This window comes from Triturus cristatus, chromosome 9 (assembly GCF_964204655.1).
Source record: "Triturus cristatus chromosome 9, aTriCri1.1, whole genome shotgun sequence".
Classification (NCBI taxonomy): domain Eukaryota; kingdom Metazoa; phylum Chordata; class Amphibia; order Caudata; family Salamandridae; genus Triturus; species Triturus cristatus.
In genome coordinates, this window is record NC_140592.1 from 844,959,894 (window position 1) to 844,972,503 (window position 12,610).

General features: G+C 43.8%; 1 protein-coding gene across 3 annotated transcripts in view; it reads right to left on the reverse strand.

Moving 5' to 3' along the window:
- The window catches only part of MARK3 (microtubule affinity regulating kinase 3), a 696,418-nt gene that overhangs the window by 135,900 nt on the left and 547,908 nt on the right, over positions 1–12,610 (reverse strand). For all 3 annotated transcript variants that reach the window (XM_085626305.1, XM_085626304.1, XM_085626306.1), the window contains exon 15: positions 4,036–4,290. In XM_085626305.1, coding sequence (XP_085482431.1) covers positions 4,036–4,290 — 255 coding nt within the window. The remainder of the gene's footprint in view (positions 1–4,035; positions 4,291–12,610) is intronic.

A 12,610-nucleotide genomic window follows, 5' to 3' on the forward strand; every position in this document is an offset into this window, starting at 1 on the left:
ACATGTTCCTGTGAAGTGTGGCATCTAGCTACCCCAGATGCCTCTATACTGCCCATTCTTCAAATGGAAGAACCTGCCATGCTGGTCAAAATGGGCAAGAATGTAGAGGCAGGATGCAGAAGACTTGCGGGGGTATTGGCACTTTCTACAATATTATCTGGGAATGTCAGACGATTAGATTATACTGGTAAGCAATAATAACATGTATGAAAGACGCTAGTGGTGGGGTTATTCGACTGTCCCCCGAACTGTGCCTGTTGAATATATGGGAAGCAACCAACATGAATCAAGCCAAACAGCTCTGGACTACTATGGGTCTCCTGATTGCACAACGTAATATTGCTCGAAGGTGGGGAGCAGCAAAATCACCAACCTTAGTTGAATGGGAGAGGGACTTGGACTGGTGCATGAATACAGAAGTGGAGGTCTACAAAATCAGAGGATGCCCCCAGAAGTGAGACTGGGTTTGGGGGAAGTGGAACATGCACAGAGGCAATTTATGCAACCCCTCTCCTTGCCCGTGGTAATAATTTAGGTGGAGCAGGCAGCAATATGGAAGTCCACGATGAGGAATTGTGATATGGTCTTAACGTCTGAGCATACAAGGGGTCCTAGTAGCTGCAATCCATTACTATGTTTTAATTGGTGTTGGTCAAGTATTGCTGCTGTACTGTTCATTTGTATAACCAATAAAAAGATGTTAAAAAAAATAAAATGGAGGAATCCCTCTTGGTATTGAGAACTTGATATCCCGCCCTAGTGGTGTGCCTACCACTGGACTACCATCTCATGCGAAAATAGTTTGGCAAACGTTTTCGCCCTCTGTTTCCGCTGCCAGCCTGTCTACCTACAGAATAGAGCAGTATCTCCAATGTGTGCTTTCTCCTTGCCCCTTTAAAGGAGGCTTCCCCATGCAACTTCATGCCATAAGGATACCATAAGGATACCTCCTTATGACACCTCCTACAGTGGTAGGCCTTTATTGTTACCTTTCCTGGGAGTCCTTCACACGTCTCCCCACGAGGGCAGAAGGCTGTTTCATAGCCAGCCTCAGTAAATGGCCACTGGAGGCTGGACAGCAGAGCGCCAACTTTCTAAACGTTGCATAGGGCAACAAGTTGTATTAATTTAAACTTAGGCATCAAGTCAGGTTTAATATGATAAGTTGCTAGATGCCTTGAAGTACCAACTTTGGTAGTCACATTCAAAAGTTAGCACTGCTGAGTTGTCAGCGTGTAACTATACTTGCTAATGAGGCTACCAATATCCTTCTAAGTAAAACGTCAAATCTAAGTTTTTTCTGCTAAAACAAGTTCAACACATGTTCTACTTTACTAATATGTGGCACCCTGTCTTCGGACTCGAAAGACCTGCTGCAGGGGTGACCTACACACATAAGAAAGAGTTTGGGCTTTGCCATTGCTTAAAATACAAAATCGAGTTAGCCGTTTAAAACTGCCCTTCCAGTCTGTAGTGGCAGACTGGGAGCCATGTTTGACCTTATCCTACTCAGGGTGGCACAATAAGTTCTGCAGTCACCCAGGGGACGCTCTAACCTACAGACCCTGGCTACGCCTGGTACCATATACTAGGAACTTACAAGTAAGTTAAGCTATGCCAATTGGGTATATGCCAACCAACTTATACCTATTTAAGGGTCAGAGCACGTGTACTGAGCTCTGCTTAGCAGAGCAAAGGGCATTTAGTGGCCATTATGACAGTACCTAGCAGTCAAAACGTGGGCAAAAAGTATGGGCTGAAACCTTAAAAAAGCATATTTCCTCACAGGCCTCTTCCTAAACCATGGGAACACATGTGTGACAGAGTCCCAAAAGATATGGGAGTATAATCCCAAGAGGCATGTGATGCTCAGCGACCACATAACTAGGCTGGTAAAAGAGAAGATTCTCTTTCAAAGGTGTCCAGTGTCTTGGATTTCCTGTTTGGAGCAGCACTGGGGAATGCACTGGGATAACGTTTGGCAGTCAAGACCTGCACCCACGTTGTACACCATAGGAAAAAGATTGCTATTGCCTAGGCATGCACGTATGGATGATGTATGCAAAAGAAAACTGCACCACGCATATGTGCCCCTTAGGAATGACACCGCTTTCCTTTTTTTTCTTTTTACTTTTGTAACTACCGATGATGGTGGATGTCACTTGGATCAGTAAAAACAATTTTTAAAATACTTAATAAAATAAAAAAAAATAGCATTGCAAAGTGGGCAGGCTGCAAAAGGCAACAGTCAAGCTCTCAAAAAACAATACGGAAAATAAAATATGAACCTCTTAAGGTCGGTGGCGCAGTGGGTGTGCAGGGGAAGGGGCAGAAGCAATGGGGGAGTGGATGGGGAGCTTAGGAGCGAAGAAGGCACCTGAAGCTGGGTACAGGGCAGCCTTTAAAAAATTGAATTCAGGAAGAGGTTGAGAAAGCAACGGACAAACTTGGGGAGAGGAATTAGGCAGCAACTTATAACCGCGGAACAGCATTTGGAGTTGAGAAAGCAACAGACAAACTTGGGGAGAGGAATGAAGCAGCAACTCCGAGCGCGAAGCAGCATTTGAGGGCAGCACCATATGAGGGAAAGCAAGAAAACGTGGGCACGTCCATAGAGTGCTGAATGAAAAGGAAAAAATATAATTTTCCTGAATGGGTGTCCCAGGGGAGGGACAAACATATGAAGAGGAAGGAAAACCATTGAATAACAATCCAGCAAATGACTGACAAAAAAGACAACAAAAGACTAGCAATGCGTGGGCCTCAAGTCCACTGAACGTTTTTGAAACCGTCCACACAAGGATTTCAACCACAGTCAATTGCTGTCTCATATGAGAGATCCAAAATTGACAGCAGTTGTGTTTCACTGGCAATAAACTTGAAGAAGCCGTGGAGAATGCTCCAGTTTAAAATTAAATGGAGGTGTCCCTAAAGTTAATAGACTGAAGTTAAAGAAAGTGTATTTCACAAGGGCAGTTTTAGATAAGCTTTTAAGAGAGTGGCCATCAACATCGAAATAGCTGGCACTTTGAAAAGCAATGTAAACTATTCCTAAGGCAAACTATTCCAAATGCAGACAGCACATATAGGAACCATATAAAGCATTTATAGTTCTATTGTAACAAACTCAAAATTGAAAGTCTACCACAAAGAGAAATATAAAACAATAACACACCAACATGCTCACAAGTCAAAAAAGACAAATAGTGAACTACCACAGCTCTATTCTAAAGGTGTTAGGAAGATCGAATGCCAACAAAACAGAGCAGACTAATTCAATTACTGCCCGCTTGTATTAAATGTAAAGGCTCTATAACACAACAATGACACAATAAGTTTATAATGATACATTACAATGTCTGTATGGCTCAGCTGGCATCACTCCCACCTCTGTCAGATGGAAAGTAAAGGAATCGTGTTTTACGGAAGCCTTTTCAAATACACTCAAGAGCTTTACAATCTCTGAGAGGTAAACCTCTGTCAATAATAAAATATTACCAGGTTTGAAGCATTATTATTGGTTGCAGGTAGACTTCAACAGGATACTTGTTAACTTTTACTGTATGGCTGCAAGTGCAGACAATACAATTTACAAACAAAATCATAAACCTGCCAAAAATAGTGAAAGCAACCTTCTCACAAGTTTTATTTATTCGAAGCCTCATTTAGTTTCATATTAATACTTGTGTGATCCCTCTGATTTGCCCCTGAATTTAGACATCTGGATCCTGGGACAGAGAAAATGTTACTTTGTGAAAATGATGCTTTTTAAAACTCTAAGTTTTAGATGAATATGAGACTTGGTATTAAATGTAACTAGCACGTTTGATCCCACTGCGATATGGCAGAGCAGCAGATGTTAAACCACAATACCTTTTGGGACATTCTAATGTAAATAACATTTGTGAAATTCAAGTTATTTAATGCTAGCATTCATTTCACAAGTATTCTGTTGGACTTTTAATAAGATAAAGTTTACAACGTTACAAATACAAAAAAAAAAAAATCAATGCTGCTACAAAACTAAACACTTACCTCCTTGATAATTTTGAAGTTAATTTAGTAAATAGATTTGCTGAACCTCTGCTTCGACTCTGTGAAAGGGGTGTAGCTTCATGTGATAGGCTGGGCGATGCAGGTGGTCCATTGTATGTCGCTGTACGCCGCTCTCTCAACTGTCCATGGAAAGTGCTTCGAATGCCAGTGCCACGCAAAAAGCGAATACGATCAGGTGTAGTTGAGCTACTTATGCTGTGGGTGGAAGCTACTGGAGTTCTTTCAGGAAGAGTGCTGAAAAAAATGAAACAATTACTAGAAACTAAAAGCTTGCAAAGCAACACTGAAAACAATGTCCAAAATGTGGCATGCTTAAAGTGTGTGTTAACATTTAAAAAATACAGGATGACTGCAATAGGAAAAACGTGAACGGATAGCAGTGCAGCAGTCTACGGTCAGATTTTCCCTTAGGTGTAAACTGGTGTATGAAAATGACAGTCACTTTCCTGTACCAACAGTTTTGAGCATGGACATGAAGCGGACATCTTATAAAGTAGTAAACATAATTTGGGATCGGAATGAGAAATGGCCCTCATGGTAGACGCAGTCAGTAGCCAATGGGCTACTAGGTTCCCTGCCTCCTTATGACCACTTCCTGCAAAGTGTGGCATCTGGCTTTCCAAGAATTCTCCATTCTATCCCCATTGCAACATGGCAAAACCCTTCTCGTGGCGTTTAATCCCTAGCCAAACCCAGTGATGTGGCTACCAAAGGGCCAACAGCCCCTGAAAAAACGGTTTGGCAACTGGCTTCCCCTCTCCTTCCCAAGTGCCAGCCTGTATTACTAAACAATAGGGCAGCCCCTCTCCCAAGTGTTCACCATTTGCTCTTCAAAGGTGGCTTCTCCTTTTGGACCAACACCCGTGTGTCTTCCTACCAGGGAGAGGTAACACCTCTCCCATGCAGGCTGCTATTATCTTTTTTCCTTGGAGTTGTTTGCACGTCTCCCCAGGAGGGCAAAAAGCTGTCTCAGGGAAAGACACCGTGTGCAACTGTGGATGGGCACAAGAGATTTAGGGAAAGAAAAGGGCAACTTTGCAAAAGCTGCACACTGCAACAAGATACATTAATTTTTACTTGGGCATCAGGTCGGCCTTAATGTACCGAGTTGTTTGATACCTTACCGTATGAACTTCAGTAGTCAAAAGGTAGCAGGGCTACTATGGCAGCCTGCAACTCTGCACTCGCCAATGGGGCTACTAGCCTTTTTCACTGTAAAAACTACAATTGTAGGTTTTTACTGTTGGAACATGTTAAAACACATGATCCAAATTTAATACACAGCACCCTGCCTTGGGGCTTGATAGGCCGGTCTTAGGGGGGAGCTTACATATAATAAAAAAGGGAAGAATTGGCTTTGCCATTACTTTAAATGGCCATTTTAAAATTGCTCTTCCTGTCTGTAGTAGCAGTCTAGGATCCATGTGTTACCTTTGACACACCCAGGGAGGCAGAACCAGTGCTGCAGTCTCTGGGGTGACCCTCCAACATACAAGCCAATCCAACATTCTCAGTTTAAAGGTCAAGGCACTGTCACGGAGGTCTGGTTAGCAATTCACTGAGTCGAAAAAAATTAGCAGCATCAGTGAAAAACTTTGGGGACAACCTTACAAAAAGAGGCATTTACTTACACCTAGGTACCATTTCTCTTGTGTTAATGAATGTTGTAAGGCCTAGTGAATGTATGAGCATAAGGAAATCCCATTATTTAGGTGGTGGGTTAGAGGTTCTAACAGTCTCCAATAAATCAGTAAGTAACTTCTGCTTGTACATTCACAAGAACCAAGTTTATTTCTAGGCAGTAAAAGGGATGGAAAAAGAAGTGTAAGTGAGTAAATCTCTTTAGAAGAACATTCCATAAGAAATCTACAGTAATTCCTTGGGCGAATGTGGAGATGGCCTGGGGCCTGCCTTTTACCCCAAACAAACTATTAATTTGTCTGACAAACAATTTTGTTTGGTCCAGATAATACACTATATCTCTTCTTATATCTGTTAGAACACACTGCGTGACATGAAAGAACAGCATACCTTTAAGTATATACCGTGGGAGGGTGGACAGCAGTATTTATCTCTGTGAAACTGTGAATAGCATTGAAATATTTAAGACATGGTTTACCGATAAGCTGATGTGCTACAATTGCTACTAAACTTACTAACGTCAATGTACATTCCTTTGAGTTAGATGATTACATTATAGCTCAATAGATGTATTCCTGAGGTAAGTTGATTAGTTCTTCGGTAACAGCTCAGCAATGCAGAATTCTTTCCTAACCGCAGATTCCTCACCTTGTGACTCTCTCTAGGTGCCAGACTGGATTTGGAAAATGCAATAGTATCTAAGCACCACCAGGTGCTGCCAACCACCAATGCTGTAACTTTGTTCAGCCTCCTGACATGATGAAGCTGAGCTAGCTCACCATATGAATCGATACCAAAGCAATCCTCTCTGTAAGGTAGGCCTGGACCCGTAAATCAATGCAGTACTGCCTGGAGAAAGGATGTACAGACTTTCATGTGATAGCCAGGGAGATTTCCAAAACCTGAATACTCTGAGATAAATCCGTAATTGAGGCTTGAAGATCCAGCTAGAGGATCCTTTTTGACCAGGGCATAACAGTTTGATGCAGAGGTTAATCCATCAGGACAAAGTACATTTCTGGACCGACGTTCCCTTCTGTTCACTAGCAAACCCAACAACCCACTGTTGATCCACCTAGTACTCCTTAATCCAAATAATGTAGAAACTAAGGACACACCATGGATCCAACTGATGTAGCTCCTCCTCTGGAGATGGATGTGGCATAGAAAATTATGCAGGAAGCATGATGGATTGCCTCACATGGAAAGGTGGGAAAACCTTCGGAACAAATGATTCATATATTCAAATCATCAGTTTACCTCGAAAAAGGCAGTACCCAGAGGCTGAATTGCCAAGACTTGCAGCTCGCTGAAGGGACATGCAGACGTGATGGCACTAAGAAACCATGACTTCATAGGCACAAGCCTCAGAGTGCAACTCTGAAGAGGTTGGAAAGAAGCACATCAGAACCAAACTGAGTTCCCACTGTAAAATGATGATGATAGCAGGGGGAAACGTGTGTAAGCGGACGGGTACTCCTGGTGCCAACGCATTTAACAGCTTTGACTCTGTTAGAATGTGCCAGTAAGCCTACTGGGGGCTACTTCTTAGCCAGTGTGTAGCAGATCTTTATGCAGTAAACAATTAATTGAGTGATGGTCTAATTTTGCATTGCCTTCTTTGTTACAGAAAAACCTACAAATAGCTGATCATCCACCAAATATTCTTTGGTGCGATAAACGTAAAGACTTAGTGCCCTCTGAGGGTAGAAACAATGGAGTCACTCCTCCTCTTTATAAGAATGAGGTGGAGCAAAAAATGCCAGTAGGGTGACCGCCTGCCTGACTTGAAATAGAGTGATCACTTTCGAAAGAAAGGAAAATCCGGACCTCAACACTAACTTATTCGGAAAGAACATTTCTTAAGGTGGGTTGGCATAAAGAGCCTGCAGCTCGTTCACATGCCTAGACAATGTTATGACAATGAGAAGGACAGTCTTCAATGTCAGAAGCATCCTTGGAAAACTGCAGTGGCTCAAAAGGGGTGCACATAAAAAACAAGCATTTGCAATGCAATAGGTCTCGCATTTACGCGAGTTTGAGCTATTGACATTGCAAATAAGAATGCCTTTTATTTTTATTTTCGTTTTTAAAACATAAATAAAAGGCATTTTTATTTACAATGCCAATAGCTTAAACTTGTGTGAATGCGAGACCTATTGCATTGCAAATGCTTGTTTTACCTTCCTATGGTCCGTGTTGCTTTTTCCTTTTCACCCTCCCTCCCATGGTCAGTGTTGCCAGCTCTGCCCACACCATAAGAAAAAGAAAGTGCTATGAAGTGGCTAGCACTAACCGCATCATACTGTTTTTCCCCCTAACTTTTAGCCATGCTGCACAGCCACTGTGCTGAACTACATGGCTAAAAGTGATTGTCAAAGCTATAGCACTGGGATAGCCCAGACATATTGGCTTTGATAAAACTTGTTTTCTCTGCATTCTTCTGCTTTTAATTTTGTCTTCTCTTGCAATTCAAGCAGGAGTTTCTCCCTACCGAAAAAAGGAAAAAGTTAAATGTTTTGTACTCTTGAAAGGTTTCATTTCATGGTGCCTGAGCCAGTCTTGGCAAATTGTTGGGTATGACTTAATGGCTTTTGCACCATTCATGTAAAATTATTACCATACCTATATTATTCACATGATAATAAATTCATTAAAGTTTTGTTTTGTTTAGTATGCAGGCACTCAAAATGCATGCACACACTGACATATAAGTCACATATTCATGCCTACAGACATTCATGGCCACAGACCAATGCGGTAGCTTAGCTAGGGAAGGGGCGTCCCAGGCAGCACTCTTATTGGGGGTCGTGGAGGTGAGCAGGTTGTGTCTGTCACCTACCATCATCCCCCCCATCTCCAGAGAACAAGTCTGCTGTGGTTGCCACCTCCCCCCCGGCACCCCCTGGAACAAGTCGTCTACCACCCGCCCCCCACAGCACTCTCTTTCCTGCACCGGGCGGCAAACTTAGGGGACGCCCCAGGTGGCAGTAGGTCTAGCTACACCACTGGACCACTGCATGTACAGACATCAACATAAACAAATAAACAAACATACAGGCCTACAGCCATCCATTCACAAAGAGCATGAGGCATGCAGTCAGCTATCCAAATATACTGACAGATGTACAGAAAGCCATGTGCACAGAACCTCTGCCTATCCCTCGCTCATTAAGTTTTTCTCTCTCTGACACACACAAACTGCAAAGACACACACACACACACACACACACACACAAGACCTACCAGTGCTTAATGTGCAAAAATAATATTTGCATGGACTCAAAACCTTTGCTAGGAGCCTGCCACCAGCACTGCCGAATGCCCTTGTTTCTTAATATCAAGATTGTCTAGTTGTGATTGCGCCTCATACCTCTGTCTTCAAATATACTTTGTGTCCTTTATCTCACTAGCAGGTTTGTTCTCAACCCTGCTTCACCTTTTGTCCCGGTTTTCTAATCTTTCTCTATATTTCACTTTGTGATGCTTTTCTTTCTTTTGCTCGGGATCAAAGTTTGATGTTGAAAACTAAACACCAGCTCCCAAAAAAAAAATCAGTGCAGGTGCCTACTTTCTATAACACTCCAGCACAAACGAAGCATTGTGACTTGCATGGGTAGTCTGCATTATGGCGAGTTGAATACAGGCTTATTTGAAACTAAATCTTAGGCACTTCAGAAAGGGGGGAAAGAGTGGAGTTTCAATGCTCATTCAGTCCTTTGGTGACTGTTGAGACGGAAAACTTGGCACCTGCATGGTGACGAATGTGCACCCTTGCCCTAAGTGCCAAAGCTGCATGGATATCTAGAGCCCTGATTGTGAGTTTTTGGTCATATGCGAAAAAGTATCATGTGTTTGTTCCATGACATAGGCTTGTGTCGTGGTAATGTTGTCTTGGTAAACTGAGAGGGGTGCACCAAACTCTGCCATCATAATGGTAGTGGGCTACTGCCCTTATCAGGAATTAAGTGACATGGGCACGGCAGTGGCAGCATATCCATTTTGTGTTTAGAAGTGATTAGTACTATGTACAGTGTTTACCTGTGGCATGGAGGTGGTGCCTCTGGACCCACTCATGTAAAGTTCCACTGCTTAGTACTTAACTCACCCTTGGTGTACATGGTAATGGCGCTGGACAGCGAGCAGTACTTGCATGTCCCTGCCTGTGCGTGGTAGATAAGTGTACCAGGGCACCATTTTTTAAGCTCAGGGTCCATAAAAGTTACTGAATGTGAGGACTGCAACCCCTTGAAAGGAGATGTGGATTGCTGACATTCCTGAGGGTGGAGGTGGGAGAACCCATACTGGAGGATGGGGAGCCGAGCATCATTTGCGCACATCAAAGATCTCTTTGATTTCAGGAAGAATTATTGTTCAGTGGGGTCCTGGGCACATCGTCATGGAGATGGAGGGTCTGATAAGTTTGGCACTGTTGGACTAGGAAGAGGGAAAGGTTAGGCCTTTGAACCTTTATGAGGCATATTTCGTTGGGGGCTGACAGCCAGGTGTGATCCCCGGTTACTCCCTTAGCCTCTGTTGTAGGTCAATCAAAATCGGAGCCACTTCTGCCATGGCAGACTGTCCATCTGACAAAGGGCTGGGCAGAGGAGAAGACACTTCAAAGAAATCAACACCCACAGCAGTAATATCAAAGGACCAGGCGTTAAATCAGATCTGTGTCTGGATTATCAAGGTGGGAGCAAGAGTCCCACAAGTTGTTTAGCAGTGCTGTCCTGCAGCCGGGCTCAACTGGGGAGAATCCCACCAAGACTTCTAATTGCTGGAACCAGCACTAAGGACCAAGGTCTGCTGGTCTCCACTGTAGGAAAGTGGCTCTGTATATACTGTTCCCAAATAGGTACAGTGTGTACAGAGTCCACAGTCCCCGGAGGTTTGGCAGAGGCTAAAGTTAGATATAACCTTACTCTCTAAAGTGGTAGCTTGGTCGAGCAGTAAGGCAGTATCAGAGGACAGTGTAAAGCATTTGTTGTACACAGTCAGCAAATGGTCTCACACACTTAAGAACTGAACTCTAGGCCAATGGTTTGAATATAAAAATATATGGTTGTTTCATTTTAGAACCAACAGTAGGTATCAAAATATACTTTCTCAGAATGAGATGCTTTAGTTAAATAGTTTGCAATAGGCAATTGACTTTTGAATGCAATAGTTATAGTTTGTTGCATTAGGCAACACAATTTCAAACAATAATACATTAAGCTCAATGGGAATTTTAAGTTGTATGCAATTGATTACTTTTAGGATTACTTTTCTAACTCCAGGACTGGATCCTAAATTCAGTCCTGGGACAGTTCTTGGAAACAAGTGAGTAAATACGTTTTAGTTACTGTTGTGATTTTTAAGCAATATTTTGCTATTTTAAAAGTTGACACTTAGAAACTTTTTCTAATCAAATTACCAATGTTATCCTAAGGGAGGAAATTCACTTAGCAGGTAAATGGGGTTATGGTTACTTTTTCGGGTTCAGTGTTGGATCCTGGATCCAGCACTAGTATACCACCTGTAAGCAGTTGATAGAATGCGTTTAGGTTATACATGCGATTTATAACGAATATTTAGAAGTTTGCAAAATCGACACTTAGAAGAAATTTCACAGAAAAACAGTCCATGGTTTCCTACGGAAGAAAATTGAGTTAGCGGTAAGTATGGTTTGTAATTACTTTTCAGGGTCAGTGCTGGGCACCTAGATCGAGCACTGGGGTCTCTCCTAATAGCAGGTGAGTATTTCCGTTTTCGTTACTCGGTTGATTTTAGGTGAATATTTTAAAGTTTAGAAACTCCACACTTAGAAGAAACTTCAAGTGAAACCAGTCAATGTTACCCTATGGAAGAAAAGTGAGTCATCGGCTTTTGGGTAAGTACTCGACTAGCAGAGTTAAGATTCTGGGTATAGACTCAGGGGTCTCCCAGGGTCAGTTAAGTACGGTTGTTACACCCTCAGCGGCACAGGGGCAGCAGGGTGCAGAGTGAGTTAGGCACAATGTTATCCTATGGAAGGCAGGGGGCCCTTGGTTGGTGGCTGCTGACTAGCAGGCCACGCGGCTGTGGGAGCTGGGCTCCTGGTCACTTGCTCAGGGAAAATGGGGAAGTAGGTAGGAGTAGAAGTTGCACTGCCAGGGTCACTCGGGCGGCTGGGTGCAGGGTTCTTTTGAGCCGTCGGGTGCTCAATGGATTGCAATGGAAAAGCTCAAGGACGAACAAAGGCTGCGAGCTCGGGGACGGAGATTACGGAGAGGTAAGTTGGGTAGTTGGAGAATAGGTAGGTACCCAGGAGTTGGGCACAGGGGGCTGCAGGGCGCCGGGTGCAGGGGTGCCTTTTGATGTCTGGAAATCTTACCCTCTGTTGATCGCAGTTGGGGGGGGGGGGGGTCCCTGGTTCTGAGGCTGCAGGCGTCGTCAGGAGCATCGAGGTGGGTCCTTGGGTGCCGGATTCGGGGTCACAGTCGCCGGGGGGACATCCTCGGGGTCTTTGTCTACTCCAGCACAGGCCAGGCTTGGCAGGTGCAGGGTGTGCAGGGTTCGCAGTTCCTGGCTGGTGCCAGGGGTCAGTTACTTGCTTTGAGCAATGCCACTGCTAGTGGGAGATCCAGATGCTGAGAGTCACAAGGTAGCCAGGTCTTCCGGGGTTTGTGAGGTTGCTGGCCACAGGAGATGCCGGGATTTACCAGGAGCAGGTTCGAGGGTCGACAGGCCAGCAGGGCTGGGGCCAAAGCAGTTGGTGTCTTCCTCTTGTTAGCAGCTGCACAGCAGGTCTTCTTTCTTCTTGATCTTCTTTGCTGTTTCGGAATCTGGAATCTAAGGAAGGAAGGTTCAGGGTGCCCCTAAATACTAAATTTAGGGGCGTTAAAGGTAGGTAAAGGGCAGGGACCACTGGGTCCCTGCCCTGGGGTGG